The following is a 19,541-nucleotide window of genomic DNA, read 5'->3' as shown; positions in this document are numbered from 1 at the left end:
TGAGATCAAGATATATATATATATATACTCAATTATTTCGAGTCAAAACAAGCCGAACATAAACGAACAAAACTCGTGTTTGTTCGTGTTCGGCTCATTCACTTAGCGAACGAATCGAACACCAGCTTCTTAACAAGCAGATCACGAATTGTTCACGAACAACGAGTCGTTTCACATCCCTAATCGTAATAGTACAGTCGGGCTATGCTAGCTCTAATGGAAACAGAGAAGACTTCGGCTTCGTTTGAGAAAGACTATGAATCTTCTTTGCAATAAAGCGTACGCATCATAATGAAGGAGTATTTTTTGAACTTATTTTGAAATTCTTTCAGAAGAATAATAATTTTTTTGTTGTTTTAAATCATAGGTGACCTTCCCCATTTCGTCAACATGATTTTAAAATGAACTTCATCGTACTGCGAAACTCCTTCGAAAGAAGCCTTCGATTCTATCTGTGACACAACTAAGATGTTGGAGCGAGCACAACCTAAAAGCAAGCATGCTCTGTTTGCGAAAATTCGTGCATTGTAGTGCATTTCGTGGGTTTCATCGGAGGTTAAGCAAAGAGTATTGTCGCCAGAGAGGACGGTAGCGGTAGTTTCTAGTAGAACAGTTGAATTCCTTATGCATGAGAATTACTTTCCTTTCGGTCTTATATGGGCCGGTCGGCTAGTTGCGTGGCATTAGGTCATCCCGCGGGTCCCATGATGCCACATAATCTCTTATATCAGCTATAAAATCTCTTTGTGTGATTCGTGCTAGCGTATACTCGATGCACCCCAATTTTTACATATCTAACACATTCTTGCATATTTATTTATACTCATATCACTCAAATCCTTAACATTACATCAAAATAACATTATTATTATCTTTTTAAAATTGGAATACACATTTTTAATGCCTAGATTTTTGACACCATGGTGTTAAAATGTAAATATAATACTTTTTAGTGTTAGATTTATAAATATATAAGAATTATATGGCATGTATATAAATTTCCCTAAAATTTTTTTTTTCCCTTTTCCCAAACAAAAGAACAATTTTAGAAATAAATTCACACAAGTGGCTTTATAATAATTCCTAAATTATTTTTTATTTTAGCAAAATATTTACTAACAATTGAATTTTTTCATCTTTCTTGATACTCACTCCATTTTTTATTTTAGTCGAAATAACATTCTTAGCGATCGTCCTCTCTAAGAAGAAATAAAAATAGCTACAAAGATATTTATATAAAATAATTTCTCTAATATAAACCAATAAGTGCAATTCGATGTAAATTAGACTATATACGACCCTAGAAAATATATAAGAAAGTTACTATAGAAAGACCTTCGAAATCCAACCAAAATGTAAAATTAAATTTATTTTGTTTTGAGTTCAAAGATATTTCCCGCGACGATGTATCCTCCTATTCAAATACATCATTAGAAATACATAGTAAAACTCATGTTAGAATGTGTTGCATTTGCTAAAAAATAGTTTTGAAATATAAGCAACCAAAAATATTTTCGATGGTCTCAGTAAAGGGAGTTCTTCTAGTCACCAGGGCACAACTATACCACCAGGTAGAGGGTGAATCATCATAATCTGGTGGGAAAACATCGCTGAGCTATGAGGGACCACAGTACATGCCTACAAAAAGTTTGATAAAGTAAACGTTTGTGTTCAAAAGTGTTCAATCAACAAGTAAGTCGAGGAAAAACCTATACAAATAGTTATATCCTAGTTGGGGCTTTATAGACTCATCCTTCCAGACTATTGTGATCCCAGATATACTAAGCTGTGAAGGTAATTAACCAATCCCGACTATGGATTACTTCTCGAGCAACCCAACTGATGTGTTGCATCAACCAAAGCAATCTAGTAGATTCAAAGTCAATGAAAAGAAATGTCTAAGTTCAAAAGACTCTATCTAGAAAAAAGATGGAATATGAATTATACTTTCCAAGGGTACGAGTATTAAATTTATATAGAAAGCAAGATAAATGGGTAGCCAGCTACAAAGCTAAGTTGTGCCACAAAGGACTTACAATCCCATATGGATCGAGAGAGCCTCAAACGCCCTTTATTGCGCTAGACAATCACCTAATCGTATGACACAACTATTGGGCCTGTCAAAAAGGAAAGCACGAATACTTTCCTCGGGTTATGCAATATATACACAATTATCTAAAATATCCAAATCATGGAGGCCCTATTAATATGCATGAAGTATATATTGATTCATTTTATATTGTTTAAAACCAACACGAATGCCATGCAGAAAAGTAAAGATAGAAAATAAAATTCTGATTTTAAAATCTTAGAATTTTAATCCTATTTTTTATTAAGATAAATACTTTAAGAATAGCTTTTATAAAAATATCTTATCCTAAAGAGCCTAGTTCTAACCTCATCTAAACAAACCATATGCATGAGAAAGAATGAGCACATGCAAAATGCAATAAAAAACACTCAATATAAAAGAATATGAGATCAAGTGTGGCTGGGCTGACTAATATCCTCAAAAAGAAAAAAGGACGATCAGACTCCACATATACATACTCAATTCTAGAACTATATAATAAATATACAAATCTTGAATTGATATCAGGCATAAGCAAATAACTCTTTGTCCTCTCAACACAGTCCATGCTCTAAGTTCCGAGGCTCATACTTGTTCCTTATTTCCAGTAAAGACTTTTCTAAGGGACTCTAAAAGTACATAAATAAAATGTAAAAAAGACTCGACTTGCAAAACAAAATTAGTACATTCTATCTCATACAACATATCAAAAGTTGTATGTGGTAGGAGTAGAGCTAAGCAGTACCTAAAAAAAGTCGTATAAGAAGGATCTTAACGAAAGATCTTAATTTGAATAAGTTCAGGCCATACTTGAACATTTGTTGTGGATTCCCTGCTTCGGGCCAATCCAGGCGATGAAAGGCTTCACGTTTTTTACTTCCAGCATTTCCTTTTGGAAGCGAGGGTTGTAGGCCCGCAAGATTTTATTCTCCCTGCCTGATCAGGAGCATGGTTTCAATGTCTTTCCTAAGGTTTTAGATTGGTGAAGTGCGCAAGAGGAGTCTTCTAACTCATAGAAGAACGAAATGATTCCATCTGGAAGGTCGTTGAACCACCGATGAGCAGCCTCCTTCAACGTGGTCAAGACAAGCCGACATAAAACCTCGACTTATGATTCAAAAGAAGCTACGTGATCAGTCAGGTCGCTCTTCCCCCTATAGGGATCCGAGTGGGGATTCCTCAGTTTCGCCAGGGATGTAAATTCCAGAATCCGGCGGGAGAAATCATTGCCTGTAGTCACCCGAGTTGCTGCTCCTACTCGATCTACCCATTGTCTAACTATCAATGTAGACATCGCAGTGCCTGCGAGCTGGGAGTCCCTGTGTCTTTTTATTGATCTTTCGACAACCTGATTGTTTGGATGCAAGCGGATTCTCGTGAGGAACTCATAGTGAGGGAGTTCTCTGAGACTCTCCCTCCAAGGGTGGCGGTTGATCATTCCTCTGGGTCGGCATCGCCCGGAGGGTTTTAAACTAGTCCATCATTTGCGTGTGAAATGCATGAACCTCTTTCTAGATGTCTCGCCACATCATTTCTCTATTGAATTCCAGGGAAGCTGTGTTTCTTAGCAAAGTACTTTTTTCGTAATTTTCCCCTCTTCTCGTCTAAAGCATGTCCATGCTCACAACAGCTTTTAAAATGTTGGATCATAAATTGTCTTTAAGATAAAATACGCCTCGAGAGTTGGAGCTGGGAGAAGTAGAGTAAGAGAAAGGGTAGAACCGATAAGGAATTCTAAGTAGAGGTGTCGGGGGGAAAGTCCTTTTATTCATCTTTGAACCTCCTATTTATATAAGGCCTTTTAGTTCAATTGCAGAAAAAAGAGAACGCTTATGGAAACCGTCTTTAATGCAGTTAATGCACTAATTTAATACAAGATTCGTGTTGACATTTAAGCGTAATACAACGACTGTTAACATATCAATGCATTTTATTTTGGTTGACTAGGGCGACCGGCTGCATGACAATCGCCCTTGCAGAGATAAAGCTGGTTGACAACTAGTTGTGATTAGACGCTCTTGAAAAATATTTGGGTTGCGGGGACCATAAACGCGGTCTGTTGTTTGAAGCTCTTGACGGCGTGGGTAGGGCTGTAAAAAAAGCTCATTGTTCGCGAGCATGTCGTGTTCGGCTCGTTCGTTAAGTAAACAACACGAACAAGTTTTAAAAGCTCAAATTATAAACGAGCTGAACATGAACATCTCTTTGTTCGCTCGTGTTCGGCTCGTTTTAGCTCGAAATAAAAAAAATATATAATTATTTATATAAAAATATATTACACATATTATTTATATAATAATATATTATATATATATATTTATATCTAGGTTAAATTGTAATTGCTCTTGTGGCAATTTAGTTATGTATCTTGTTTTGCATACATTTGATTCAGGTTTGAATCCAACACTTTACATTTATTTTTTCAGTTTTTTTCAGTTTAATTTTAACGAGCCAATTTCGAGTAGAACACGAACAAGAATATTTAAATCGAGCCGAACACAAAAACACTGTTCACGAGCCATTTTCGAACACGAATAATTTCGAACTAGCCGAACACGAGCAAAGCCTGAGCTCGCTCAAGCTCAGCTCGTTTACAGCCCTAGGTGTGGGTTTGCCGATCCGATAGAGTTGTCGGTCATTGAACTACTATTCAGACCATGCTCTTTTGGCTTGTTGCTTCAATTGTCTGGTGGTTGTCTTTTTCCTTCCGATTGCTTTTGAGATTCGCGCTAGTAATTTTGTCGTATACAATACCTACATAAACTTACTATATTATTTTTATTCGAGTGAAAATTTTATAAATTGGCTTAATTTCAATGGTGTTCAAAATTCTCTCTTCAACTTGAAATACATTACGAAAAATAGATTCACACATGCGTACCCTGGACCATCAATCATATATTAAGCATGTTTCTTATGTCAAGCTTTAAAAAGTTGAGCTAAACCTATTTTGCCACTATCTACTAATTTTAGAATTGAAATTATTTTTTTTTTCCTTTTTTTTAATATAATTTATTATATATATATATATATAATGAATTGCAGGACGGATATCATTTTGCCACGTCATCACCGCCATTCGTCAAATCGTGAGGCCAACAGGCCCCACGTTCCCCCACTTCGCCCACTTCTGCACAAGGACGATAAGACCCCACGCCCAACCTCACAAATCGGGCCCACAGCCCACCTAAACACATGACAGGCAGACTCGGGCCATCCCTTTTGGTCCACCTCCCTCATCGGGACCACCGACCCAACCAAAAAACCTATAAATATTTCGAAGTGAAAATGCCATTTAAATGGCAAATTTCATAAACAACATTAACAAAATTTACATCAATTTTAAATTACATTTTGATCCTCAAAAAATAAACGAAGATTTTTCCAGAACAAAAACCAAATATACGGTTAGCCATTCCAAGAATACATAAAGTTCTAAATTAGACCACCTCCCTGATGTAATTTTACAAGATAATTAGTACTTTTCAGTAAAAATGCCACCCAAAAAAAAAAAATTAAATAAATAAAATCACTGATTATCTGGTACTTTTTCAGACGCGGGTTCCCTACTTCCTTCTTCTTCTTCCCCACCTCCTTCCTGCTCCTCCTCCGCCGCCTCCCTCATCAACTGCAACTCCTGCTTCCCCTCTCCCTTTGTCGGCGAACCCCCTTGTCCATCGCTGACTACCACACTCCCCGCCGGAAAACCCCACATCTGACTCGACGGTACCATCCACACACCCCCCGGCGCAATCATCGCTGCACCGCCGCCGGCAATCGCCCACATCGGCGTTATCGGCGCCAACCCCGCCGGAATCGACATCGCCCCTCCGGATGAGATAAACGCTCTGTCGGACCCTCTCATCGGCTGCAGTTTTCTCCTCTTCTTCCCAGTTTCATCCTCCGAGATGGCGGCAGCGGGTGCCTCCGTGGGGATCTTTAGGGTTCCATTGACGTTGGTGGCGATCGCGGGGATGGTTCCGGTGCCCGTCGCGGCGAAGATGGCGTGCTCTGCTTGCTGGAGAAGCCAACGGATGGTTTCACCGTCGGATTTATGGCCGAGCTCGCGTGTTAGCTGAAAGATCCGCGCCGCGCAGGCGGCCGGCATGCGGATTCTTCTTCCTCTTCCTTCAACCTTCGTGTGGCGATCCTTGGTGCGTTTCGGCGGGATCTGGATGATCGGAAGCGGGGTTCCCATGGGGTCCGACGGCTCCGGCTTCGGAATTATTTGGCGGTTTCCGGCGATCGAGGTATGGTTGTCGTCTTCCATCTCCTTCTCTTGAGCGCCCATGTCTAATCTACTGAGTAAAAGACCTCACGCCTTTTTCAGTAAGCAAAAAGGGCTAATCCAGTGCAGGAACTGAAACCCTAGCGATCTGACCTTGATTTATACTGTGTTCGAAGTTCATGGCAGGGGAGTTGGGCCCGTGTATCTGGATTGGGCCATGCAATCTCAAATGGGCCCACATGTTTATAGGTCTCATAATTGAGGTTCTACCGTGGTCAGCCTGGGGAGGAGGTTAACCTTTTTTAAGAGAATCCAAACTTTTACTTGGTTTTTTATTATATTTTGAATTAGGCAAATTTGTTTGAATATATGTATATATATATATATATATATATACCGCTTAATTCTCATGTATTTACTCCTATCATCTAAATATCATTTTTAACATACATACCACCTTACCTATGCATAAAAAGGGGGTATTTCACCCACAGTAAATTGAATTAATTATTTTATTCATGAACAATATGGTTAATTCATAAATTATTCTAAATTGGTTTAAATTGAGAAGGAAGAGAACGTAATAGTTAATGAAAGGAAGGGCCTTTCACTTTGGAGGCAGTGGTTCGAAGACTTCTCTTCTTTCATCTGTGGTCCAGCAAGCAACGCCCTCCTCCATGTGGGCGGCCAATGGCGAGAAAAACGATGAGATAGAGGAGCTAGGTTGTGTAGGAGGAATTCATTAAGAATGGGACAAGAAATATATATATATATGTGTGTGTATTTATATTTCTAACGCTTGAGCTTTGATATATTTATATTAAACATTCCAGACAAAAAAATGTGTCACAGTTGATCCAAAGGGGATATAATAGTCCAGAAGAGAAGAGTAATTCGAAGGTGGGCCCACTGCTAGATTATGAGCCTACCTATCTGATCGAATGAAGTTGACCGAGCCAAGCCAACAAGCTCAAAATTGAACGAGCCACTAGATAGACAAAAAGATGATCGAACGACCCTAGCCCAAAATAATTAGCCAGTTTCTAGATGAAAGATCATCCGAGCCAGCCACTAATGGAAAGACAACCCAATATAATAACCAACCCTATTGCGGAACCAACTTAAAGGAAGATCTGGCTCAATAATATCTCCGACCATTTAAGGGATGCTTCAGAAGTTCATCATCAAAGGCTAAGGATTGACAGTCAGGTCGTATCACTCGGCCTACCCATACCGACCAAGCTGAATCGATTGAGCTGACCTTGTCAACCCATACCGACCCAGCTGATCCAGCCGACTCGAAACTCACTAAGTTCAACCGACCAAGTCAGAAATTAGCTTGATGACAATTTTACACATGTAAAATACAAGATATATGTACAAAAATGTGATATTATTATTATGTACATTCTCATTTATAAAGAGGAGAATCATTTTATGAATAAAGCATGAGTGATCACAATAGATTGCTATAGATTATTGTTTATCCTCTCTCTCTCTCTCCTCCCCCCCTTTCCACATACGACAGTTCCTGAGAAAGAATGTCCACCACCTCTTCCATCCACTCCACTTTCTCCGCACCAATCACAACTCATGCAACTCCTCATCTCGCTGGATCGGTGTCGACTAAGCAAAGGAATTATCGATTTAATCAAGAGGATAAGCAAGCGACCCATAGGACGTCACGAGCCAGCAAATTGCTTCCCAATCCTTCAAGGGGGATGTCAGGGAGATCAACTCCACTATCCTCACTCGAGAGTCATCCATCCTCGCCTGACGTCTGTCTCGCTACCACTGGCACATCAGTCGAATCTCGTTGATGCCAACCAGGGCTGAATCTTCACGTATGTCTCTCAAAATCTAGTCATCTGCACTAATAGACAATGTAACACAATAGGACTTCTGAAAGAATTTTTTTTTTTTTAACACATATGACCGAGGCTCCTCATACCCAATAGCCGTTCTAACTCAAACTTCGTAATTGACACTGCACCCTCACTATGCAACGGGAGAGCATGATCATCCTCTTGCGGTGTTTGCTTGATTAGCGGATCTTGTACCGCAACGGAAGGCCAGGGGTCAGATCGATGGTCCTATCGGTCGGCTGAACACTCCTTCACTTGTTGTTGAGGAATGAATCAGATGATATCACCTTATCTGATAATGAGAGTGCAACCGCTTTTGTCTTCTTAACGATGAATTTCTTCTTCCTTTCTCCTCCCAAGCAATCTCGTCTTTTCATTTTTTCGAAGGCAAAATATATTAGATTTTTGTTAGGAATATCACCCAAGGGGTTCGATACGTTCTCCATCACAATAATTGGATGTTGATCGATTCAAAATAAGAAATGGAAGGAGTCTCATCGCTCCTTATTCACAAGAATCAAAGAGACGAGAATTAAGAAAGTTTTATCATTGAATCATTAATTAATAATAAAAATGATCTATTATTGTAATAAATTCTCTTATTTTTATCGCAACGTCTCTTTCAAAAAGTATGAGAATCGAAGAGCTAAAATATGTACATAAAAAACGTGTCAGTACTCATCCTGAGGAGATCTAACGGTCTAGGAGGGAAGAGAACGATGAAGGTCGGCCCACTATTAAATCACTAAGCTTATTTTTTCAACGAAGTTGTTTGAGTCAAACCAACAAAGCCACAACCGACCAAGCCGCCAGGTAAACAAAATGACGACCAGAAGACCAAATTCTAAACCAATTGGTCAAATGTGAGAGGAAAGAACATCTGAGCCAGCCACTAATGGAAAGAAGACCCAATAAAATAAACAACTCTCATGTGAAACCAATTCAAACAAAGATTTGATTATACAGTATCTTTGACCATTTGAGGATCAACCTAGAAGTTCCTCGTTAGTTAGTAATAATTGAAAGTCAAGCCTTATCAACTGGTCGACCTTTATCAACCGAACTGACCTACCGTCCCATACCAACCCGATTTAGTCGATTGAACGAATCCTATCAATCCGAAGATGACAAAAGTCAGCTGGCCAAGTCAGAAAATAACTGAATGACATGCTTACAAATATTAGAAATATCTCAATACGGACCTTTTAAAACAAGGGTAAAAATGTAATATCATTGTTATATATTATCTCCTTTATAAATAAGAAAAAAATTTCATGAATAAAGCGTGTTTGATCATGAACTATTACTGTTCATTCTCTCTTTTTTGTCTATCTTTTTCTTCTTATTTACGCTCTATTTCTTTAAAGCAAGTGCAACAATGTAATATCATTATTATATATTATCTCCTCCATAAATAAGAGAATGATTTCATGAATAGAACATGATTGATCAAGAACTATTTCAGTTCATTCTCTCTTTTTTTGTCCCAATTGTTTTCACTTTATTTAAGCTCTAGTCCTTTTTCGTGATTCATGAAAAAATCAAGATTCAACACTTTCAAATCACAAAACATACATAGAAATATATATATTTTTTTAATATAAAAAATAATATTTATACGACATTTATATGATATTAAAATTTTAAATATTATACTTATAAAAATTTAGATGTCAATTATATAAATTTTGAAGTGTTGTTTATTATGTACTCAAATCTTTATTAAGAAAATTTACTTTATGAATAATTTACTTTGTTTCGGGCCTAGTGCTCATTTTTTGAATTTGTCTCGATCATATATGTTGAGTCCAATTTTGACTTTTAAATCACCCATAAAGAATAGAATGTTGAGAACTAGGAGTGGAAAGAGAGAGAGAGAAGGAAGGGGGAGAGGGAGAGAGAGAGAGAGAGAGAGAGATGGGGGAGAGAATCTGCACCGGGACATGACCTTTAAGGACAAAGCCGGGCATTCTCGGGCTCCTTTGCTTCTTTTATTTCTAAGAATGAGGGGGCTATAGAGAGAAGGGCAGAAGCTCTCCCTACTTGAGGGGTCAAGAGATAAGGGTCCAAACACCCCCACAAACAATATGAGGGCAAAATATAAAATCACAAAGTTACCCCTGCTTAAAAAGGGTTGTACTGGACATTATGATTTTTTGTTCATCAAAGCCTATTGTTCAAGAGCACACTGGTCGGCCTTGATCGGCTAGTCGACTGACTCCGGGTGGTCGGCTAAACAAATGCCTTTGGGTTGCTAGCTAGTCGGTCAGTCGACTTGTCGTTCACTAGATAGTTGTGGTCGATCAGTCAATCGGTCGGTTGTCTCCTACGGGGCAGTTCTTGGTCGGGTCGGTCGTCCTCTAGAGGGTATTGTCGGTCAGTTGCCTTGAAGTGGTCCATAATTTATGTCATATAATATAGGAAATCGTATGAGTTTCATGATTGATGAGCTTTTGATAAGGGTGTTCTCATATATAAAATGAAAAAAATAAAAAAGAAGAAAAGAAGACTCATGTACATACCACACAATTCTTATGCATTTACATATTCAACATTTTTAATGCATCAAAAGATATATATATTTTTGAAAAAATTAGTAATGGACGGGGCACACTATGGATATATTCAGCTTAATTCGAATATCGGGTCAAAGCAATTTTCCCCGCAATTATTAGAACGAAATTCTCACCACTACCTTTTTATTTATTTATTTATTTATTTATTTATCACTGTATTCGCGGGAATCCGATTTGATGTGCTGTTTCGGTGAGCAGGCGGCTTTGTCGATCCATGCGGCCCCACAAGCCGGGCAAATGGTCCCCGCTCCTCGCTTTTCAACATCTGGCTGTGACATACGAACCGGGCCCCACAGGCCTCTTCCGTCTTTGCTGGGCCGGTTCAGCCATCCCGGTCGATTGCTTGGCTGGGGGCCCGCTGGCCTGCATCTCCGCCGGCTGGACCTCCACACTGCCGGGCCCACTTTTTTTGCTACCGTCCCATCAGGTTCGTGGAAATGGAGCCCACAGACCCACCCCGCAAGCCCGGTCTAAAAGCTTGGTGGATACGGATTCACTGAATAATGGGGCCCAGAAATGTGGGCCCGCACTAGTTAGAATTCACGGCGAAGAAGCATCCCCCGTAGCATTCTATAATAGGTGGGTTTTTTGACCCCGTTAGAGCAATGGTGTAGTTTCGTGGCGGAGGAAATAATCAAATAAAGGTTAGGGAAGGAGAGTTTGTTCAAATTTTGTTCATTTCTATTTATCGAATATGGGTTATTAATTTTGTTTTTATTTATTTATTTATTATTAAATTTGATATCAACTGCTATTTAAGAATTATTAAAGGACGAAATAAATCAAATTTGAGCTAATTTCTATTTGACTTAATTCACGAACTCGTACTTTTTGAGAGAGACCCTGTGAAAGGAGTGGGAAGAAGTTGAAGAATCTTCCCTCTTCCCATTTTCTTCTTATTTGTATGTTATGTAGCATATGTATGCGCGTTGGGGTCTAAAAAATGAAATACAAAACTAGGTTGTAGGCCGTATTGTACAAAGCTTGAGCGAACTCGTTCTTTGACAGGAGTGCTGGTGTGACTTATTACGCTGGTAATAAATGTTAATATGTATGTCGACGGACTGAAGTTCTCTTCCTTTGCCTCAAGGAATTACCCATCGAGCTTGGTGGTGTCGCTAAGCAACTGCTGACGAACTTGGTGGAAAGTACATGCAAGCTTGGAATAAGAACTCGGGAAATGTGAGCGTGTTCGACTGGAGAAGCTCGCTTGAAGACTTAAGCTTAATGAGTCAGTTCGGAGGAACTCACAAGAATGCTAATGTAATTCGAATCTACTCTTACAATCCATATGGGTGGCAATGAGTTATATAGCTTGTCACTTTCAAAGATACGGCCAACAAAGTACGGTTGGAATGACCAACGTTAGATCATTAAATTCATAGCTGTTGGGCTCGGTCCAATACGCCCATGAAGCTCATTTAATATTTGGGGTTTTCTATTATTTAAGAAAACTCATTTCCAGATATACAATATTAATATAAAATATATTTAAAATACATCAAACTACATAAAAGAAATATAATGTTTTTAAAAATTTAAGTGATTTCTCGACACATTTCCTCTAATCTCTCATTATTTTTGCTTCTTTAATGACTTAAAACATAATCATACTATTGAGCAAAAATGAACTTCAAATTACTCCTCAATTTTGATTGAATGCATACTTAGTGTGTGAATGATAAGGCAATGTTGTCTCATTTTTTGCATCTTATGATAATGACAAACACAATGTAGAACTATGTGAATATACTTTTGAAGAAAGTAGGAAAATTAATTTTCAAATCATGTAAAATATACCTTATCCCTTACGATCATTTTTGTGATTTTCTTTCATTTTCATGCTTACTACAAATAAGCCAAAGGTACTTGGGTGGTTTAACAAGACAGCTGCTTCAGCCAATGATAGTTTAACAAGTTTAAAGTTAGCTTTTAAGGCTTGTTTAATTAAACACTGGGTTATGTTAAATTATATTAAAATAAAAAGAAAAAGCCAAGTGAGGCTTAAATAAGGTTAAGTAATTTGATTGGTAAACTAAAAATTATTTTTTTGAACACCACTCAATTCCTATGAATTTGCATATCTACCACCTTTGTTTTATACATTTTACCGCCTAATTCTTTTATATCATACAAAAAATATATTTCATATCACATTGAAAAAAACAAATACTTTAACTTTTAAATACACATTTTCATGCATACCTAAGATGGGTTATATATATATAATATATATATAATACAAACATACAACTCAGATTCAATCTTATATACATATATAACTAAACATCAACTTTTAAATTCATATTGTTGAATCTAAATCTGTCATTTGAGTCGTGCCCGAAGAATAGAGGGCTGGCTGGGAGAGGGTTGGCCGGCCTGTTGAATGCAATGCTGCTATCAAAACTCCGACGATGACTGCTTCAAGGGTGACGACTTCCTTATCTCGATGAGGTGGTCCTATTTTTGGGCTATACACATACAACCATGCCTATGCATAAAAAAAAAGATGTATTAAACTTTTTAAAAGTAAAAAAAGATGGTATTTTTTAGATGATAAGATAGTGAAAGGCAAATTTTAGGTGTTAATAAGTAAATACATGAGAACTGAGTGGTATGTATGTTAAATACACAAGAATTGAGTGTTATGTATGCAAATGCCCCATACTTTAAATATGACACGGCAATAAACCACAAATCTCTGTTAACGGGGTCCCGTCCTTGCTACCTCCTTCGTTGGGCTCGTCGTCACCGGTTGTTTGCCGTCAAATAATACAATCGTCGGTAATCCGAAGCCTGGTTCACCGCCATCCTTGTCAGCGTCTCCTTTTTTCACCCTCGTTTGGATCATGGAGGGCTCCCGTACTCTCCTCTCCCTCTCTCCGCAACTTGCTCATGACGAACACTCCCTCCACACGTCTGCCCCCGCCACAAACGTAGATGGTGAAAGATAGTGAGATCTCTCTCTTTTTGATTCAAGTCTGATGACCCTCTTTTTTCTTTATTTGTACAAATGAATATATGGGTGATAGGGTTGGTGTAGCTCCTCCAAAATTAGAGAAAGTTGTCTTAAATGGTTTGGTCGCATTAAACGTCGACCATCTGATTATCCGATTAGAAAAGTAGACGTTTTTTATTCTACTTATGTTAAGAAAAGTAGAGGTAGACCTAGAAAATTAGGCTTATTGTTTAAAAAATGAAATATGTAATCTTTGATGTTTCAAGTGTATTGTATGTAAATCTCCGTTGTCAATATTCCAATATTTGATTTATAAGTTGTCATGACAAGGCTTCCAGTATAGAAGCTGCTTGCAAATGTCCAAAAATTCACTGAAAATAAATAAAGGTGTCCATAATAACATCCAAGATATAATATCAATAAATTCATCTAATTACATATGGAGATTAATCTGTTTTTTGGATATTAAAACATCTAGATATTAAAAATTTGTGTTAAAAAATATAATTAAATCCACAAAAAAATAATTTGATATTAGTAATATTTTTAATATGATTTAAAATTATAAATTTTATATAAAAAAATTAAAATTTTAGATGTTAGATATTTAAATAAATATATATTTCACCATATACAATTAAATTCATTTATTAAATTTTCGGGCCATAGGAAACACATCCTACCTCCAACTAATTTGTTTCCTCCCGTCCAATTTAACATAGAAATTTAGCTAATAGATATATATTGGGCATGTAAATATAATTATATATAGGACATATATGTAAAAATTGAAATTTAGCTATTTGATATGAAAAAATATTACATCAGGATTTCTTCTAATATAGAGCTACGTTTGGAGTCCACTCATATGCAGACACTTGACCTCAAGAAAACGTGCGCGCTTTCCTATGATCCGGCCCTGTAACACAGGAGAATATTCCTTTTGGTGTTATTCCGCGTTATTTAAGTGTTATTGTGTTGATATTGATGTGTTATTATGTTATTATAATACCGAGAATATTTTTATAATACAATAATAAATAATAAATAAATAATGAGTAATAACATAGAACGAATATTCTCCTATAATTTTTTTTTAATTTTTTATGACATGTGTCCTTATTTGAGTGGATGCATAGAAATTGAGCGGAATGCGTGTCGAAATCCAAATGTGTCAACGTCTCTGACTGTTGTCGGTGCGCTTGAGAGTTGGGCTTCAATTGATGATCTTCATTGCAGACAACGGGGAGACAGATGAAGTTTTCCCTGCAAAAAGATAAATCGTTGTCAACGATCGAGGAACTCTGGTCATCGCCCAGAAACAGAGCTCGGGTACCGATAACAGTTGTCCTACGCCGCGTCCGGATCTTTCACTTCCAGTTTTCATCCGGAATTCCTCGAATTGCGCAATTTTCATGCCGTAATAATTGCACCCAGAGATGAGCAGGAGGTTTCCAGCTGATTCTACTCTATCATAGCTTGGTGCCAATTAGCTGACTTTGCTGCTTGGGTAAATGCTGTTGGATCAAGGTGGTGCTGCAGTTAATATGATAAATTGAGTTTCTGGATTGGTTTCGGCTTCCATATTTTGGTCCCGGTTTGCAGTTGGTGCTTTGTAATTGTTTGTGTTGTGGCATTATTAGGTTCCTGCTATTAGGTTCCTGCTGATTGGATTGCATGTTGGGACTGTGGTTGTGATGATTGAGAAGTTATATGGTAGGTCTGTTGTAGTGGAATAGAGGTATGTGGAGATGCATTGTTTCTGTGTTGTGGTTGATTGTTACATGTTGTCAAAGTGGGAACCGATAGAAGGGGCTTGGAAGAATATTGGTGGAGGATACCATGCTGAGATAAAAATTGGTGAAGAACATTGCTATTTTATTCTCCCGCTCCATCCAACCTTAGGATTTATATGTATGTTTGGAATTTATTATTGATCTTTTTGCTAAATGCAATACATTTTGTTAGTCACTTCGGATTTATGACAGCATTTGAAATAGTAGCCAACAAAGCAAGAGTAATCGTCAAGTCAATGAATACTACGTGATAGTGAAAACCTTGATTAGATGGAATTGGGGATGGATGCCATACATCGGAATGGATACGCTGAAAAGGAAAATACATATATAGAGAAGATGCAAGAAATGGTTGCTTATGGCTTTTGTTGCGAATACAACTTTCACATGGAGATGCTTTAGTCGGTATGTTGAGAGTTGGATGTGCCTCTGAGAGAAGATGGGATATAGCTGATGAGGATGTCCAAGTCTCTTGTGCCATGTTGTGGAGAGTTGTGCCAATGTAGCACGAGCTTGGTTTGGAATCCGACATGCCTTACTAGATTGGTCTGCTGTGATTAGATATAGACCGTTAGAGCTTCCGTTCCTGAGTAGTGACTGAAGTGTCTCTGGACCAATTATGTGAAATCCAGAGGAATCAAATAAAATAGTAACATTATTGTTAGCTGTAATTTTATATACATATAGAAGGTTATGTGATAATGATGATACGTGTCAGATATTTAGTAAACAAAGCTTACGCTCATGTGTGGGAAGTATACCATCTCCGATGTTCTGAAGTGTGACAGATTGCCCATTTCCCACCAGAACTTGTTCAAACCATTGGCCAGGTTAAAGACCTGAAATTGGTTAAAATTTGATGTTAAGTGTGTTGTTGCGCCAAAGTCGAAAACCCGCCCAGACTGAAGTGTTGGTGTGTAAAGGCCTGGTTAGGTGTAGTATATTTCAGATTTTTATCGATTGTAGCATGTATTAGCTAACATTCTGAATTTATTGCAAATTTGACAGATAACTTGAACTCTTAGTTTTGAATGCTCTCCTTTCATCCTTGATGTGTAATTATTTCTACCTCATCCTCTTGAGATTATGGAATTTTGACCCCTAGATATTGTTAACGCCAATTGAGAATTTATCAGCTATTCCATTTTCAGATTGTCATTGGCTTGATTAATTTCTTTGATCCACAAGAAAGAAAAGAAATCATTCAGGCCCATTGCTTGTAATTGGGATCTGTTGGTCAGTTGTAATCGCTTTGCAATGGTGTTCCGCACTTCAACTATTGCAGATAGATGCAGAATGTATGGGAGCATAGATAGTGAAATGATTGAATACAGTGATATGGTTAAATCTTGATCCAACAGAATCCACATGGTGTAGAGTTGATTGAGAGTTGGGATGCCATTTGCTTAAGTAATGAATTTAGATGAGCTTGGAGCATGGGTCCCCATTAGAAAGAATCACTCTTGCATCCTGTGATGATTCTCTCTCCACTGTAGACAGAACACTCTTCTTTTTCTCAACACCACTGCAAGCCGGCAACTATCCCTAGCGACCGCACGCCGCCAGTCTCTTGCATCCTCTCGTTGTAGCTGCTTCCTTTGGTGGACTACTTACCACAATCTTCTTCACCTAATATCAGTCAAATAAACACATTGAACTTTCCTTCTGTGATTTTGTGAGGGTGGCAAAGGTTTTGGCTAGGATTTGTTTAGGAATACAGGGTTGATGGAGGAGATGAAGATAACGCAGGCATATGTGGCTGCGAATTTGATGCCGAAGGTGTGGAGATTTGTATTAACAGCTTGATTCAAGCAATAATGGAGGCCAAGTTGAAATCTTTGAAACATGAAGAGGAGATAATGGAGACCACGGTGGCTAAGGTGGAGGTTTATGTGACTCCGGCAGCTCATGTGTGAAGATGGAGAGATGCAAGTTGTGAGATTTGAGAAGCTACGATTATAGGTGAAATTGCTTTAGAAGGAGGTTTTATGAAAGACGAAGCCCTCTCAAACAAAGCATAAATTGAGATAAACGTGTTTTTCCTTGGTTAAACTCTAAGCATATCGACCAAGTATACATTTGCTGCAAAAACAATCGGATTGGAATATCTGTGTCTTTGATGCCATGATGCTCCTTGAGAAGGCTCATTCAAGCATAAAATTTTGAGTCCAAAGTTACTGTGCGAGCAAACGCAATTTTAAGGTTATTTTTGTTGTGTGGCGGAGAATTTGTGGCATTAGAGTGATATATTTATGTCCGACTGTTGTACAAATTAGTAACATATATCCAGTTAAAAGAAGATCTAATGGAGGGAACAATAAAAATTTTAATGTGAAAAACTCGTAAGGGTAAAAATCATGGGGCCTAACTCATTTGAAATGATTCTACTGTGTTGATGTAGGTTATAAGATTTTACTAACCATTGTCTAGCCGGATGCAATATTACATGACTGGAAGTTATCGACGTAACTTTTGCAAGGAGAGTGACAAAATATGTCGGGGAAATGGCAACGATAATGATTGTTGTGAAGAAAAACGAGATAGAAGTCGTTTGGTAGAAAATATGATGCCGGTGTCAGCACAATGGCGGTTCGACAACGACGATGATGGTGGTCGCTCAACAGAATTCTGATGGCGGCAGCATCTTGGCAGTTGTGTTCCAACGATAACGACGGTGGAGATTGAGCAGTGATGATACATCGAGGGTGATAGCCAAGTGGTGGTGGTCGTGTGGCAGTGATAGTGATAATCATGCACAATGGTGCGGTGGTGGTGGAGATCAAACAGGGGTGGCCTAGGGGTGACAACAATGGTGTTGACCAATTATGGTTAGGCAACGACAACCAAATGACGGTGGTCCATCACATAAATGGTGGTAGTCGGGCAACTGTGGTCCAGCAACAGTGGAAGCCAAAAGGTGGTGGTCCATCGGCGGCAACAATGATAGTGGTTCACAGTTGGTAGCCAGATGATGGTGGCCTTGAGGTGGCAATGATGTCGGTCGATAAATGGTGTTCTTGTAGTGACAACTACTGGATAGTGGTGGTCCAGTGGCGATGATGGTGACAGCCAAGGAGCGATGGTGGTGGTCTGACATTAACGGACAAACCATGATGATTCGACGACAACTACGAATGGTGGTTGGGCTGCAGTGGTCGAGTGGCGACGACAGATGAATGGCAATGGTCATAGCGGTAGCAATGGTTGCTAGACGATGGTGACAACTGTGGGCAAACAACAGTGGTGGAGCTCAGGAACCCTTGAGCTTGAAGCTCCTTCAACTTTCTCCTCCAGGTCCAATCCTCCTCTCACGAAGAAAATGGGTGACTATTTATAGATTTTATGAGTGATTTCCGCCGTCAAAATTGCATGAACCTGGACTACTCCATTGGATGGCTAGAGTGATTCCCATTATTGGATGTAGTTTTATTAGTATTTGTCTTAATGATGTCATAAATAAATGATCTCCAGCTCGTTGAATTCGTCTCATTGAGACGCTCAATTTGACTATAAACCTGTTAAATTTGAAGATCATTTGATTTTCCAAAATATACATCAAAGCTTCTAGTATACTTTAAGTGGATGATCTAGACTCATTATATCATCTGGTTCATCTCATTGAGACGCTTCATTTGATCATGAATCGAAGTGTGGGCATTTTGAACTATAACTTTTGAAGTATATGTTAAAATATGCATCGTGATTCGCTTGAATCAATATGATTTTTTAAGGGACTTATCAATTGCCTCCCTATTTTGAGGCATCGTTGTCAAATATTTTGAGAATATATCTCAAATTGTCAAAAATTAAGTATCATAAAATGACGACTTGAAATTTTTGTATATGTAATTGCTCCTTGGATGTTAGAGTCATGGCTCAAGCAAGCCGTCTCAATATTTATTTGGAAGCATCAAAATGTGAACTGATATTTGGAAACGGTTCCAGAAATCGAAACATGCTAAAAATGGGTTGGACGGGCCGTCGTCTGCACCAACGGCGTGTATGCATGCACCAATGGCATACGCATGTTTACATGCCAGCGGCGA

The 19,541-nt window shown here is 38.3% G+C and overlaps 1 protein-coding gene across 1 annotated transcript; it reads right to left on the bottom strand.

Annotated features, from left to right (window-relative positions):
• Window positions 1-5,435: 5,435 nt before the first annotated feature.
• On the bottom strand, window positions 5,436-6,646 carry LOC110021174 (transcription factor PCF2-like). Its single transcript, XM_020719564.1, has one exon. It carries the CDS (start codon window positions 6,360-6,362, stop codon window positions 5,601-5,603), a length of 762 nt encoding a protein of 253 aa, XP_020575223.1. The 5' UTR covers window positions 6,363-6,646; the 3' UTR covers window positions 5,436-5,600.
• Between the last annotated feature and the right edge of the window lie 12,895 nt (window positions 6,647-19,541).

Source organism: Phalaenopsis equestris, unplaced genomic scaffold (assembly GCF_001263595.1).
Source record: "Phalaenopsis equestris unplaced genomic scaffold, ASM126359v1 Scaffold000123, whole genome shotgun sequence".
In the NCBI taxonomy this organism is placed as follows: domain Eukaryota; kingdom Viridiplantae; phylum Streptophyta; class Magnoliopsida; order Asparagales; family Orchidaceae; genus Phalaenopsis; species Phalaenopsis equestris.
The sequence above is the reverse complement of the archived record's forward strand: the minus strand, read 5'-3'. Positions and strand labels throughout refer to the sequence as shown.

Bases quoted from the DNA above. Each gene is read 5' to 3' on its own strand.
- LOC110021174 (XM_020719564.1), bottom strand. From the start codon at position 6,362: ATGGGCGCTCAAGAGAAGGAGATGGAAGACGACAACCATACCTCGATC.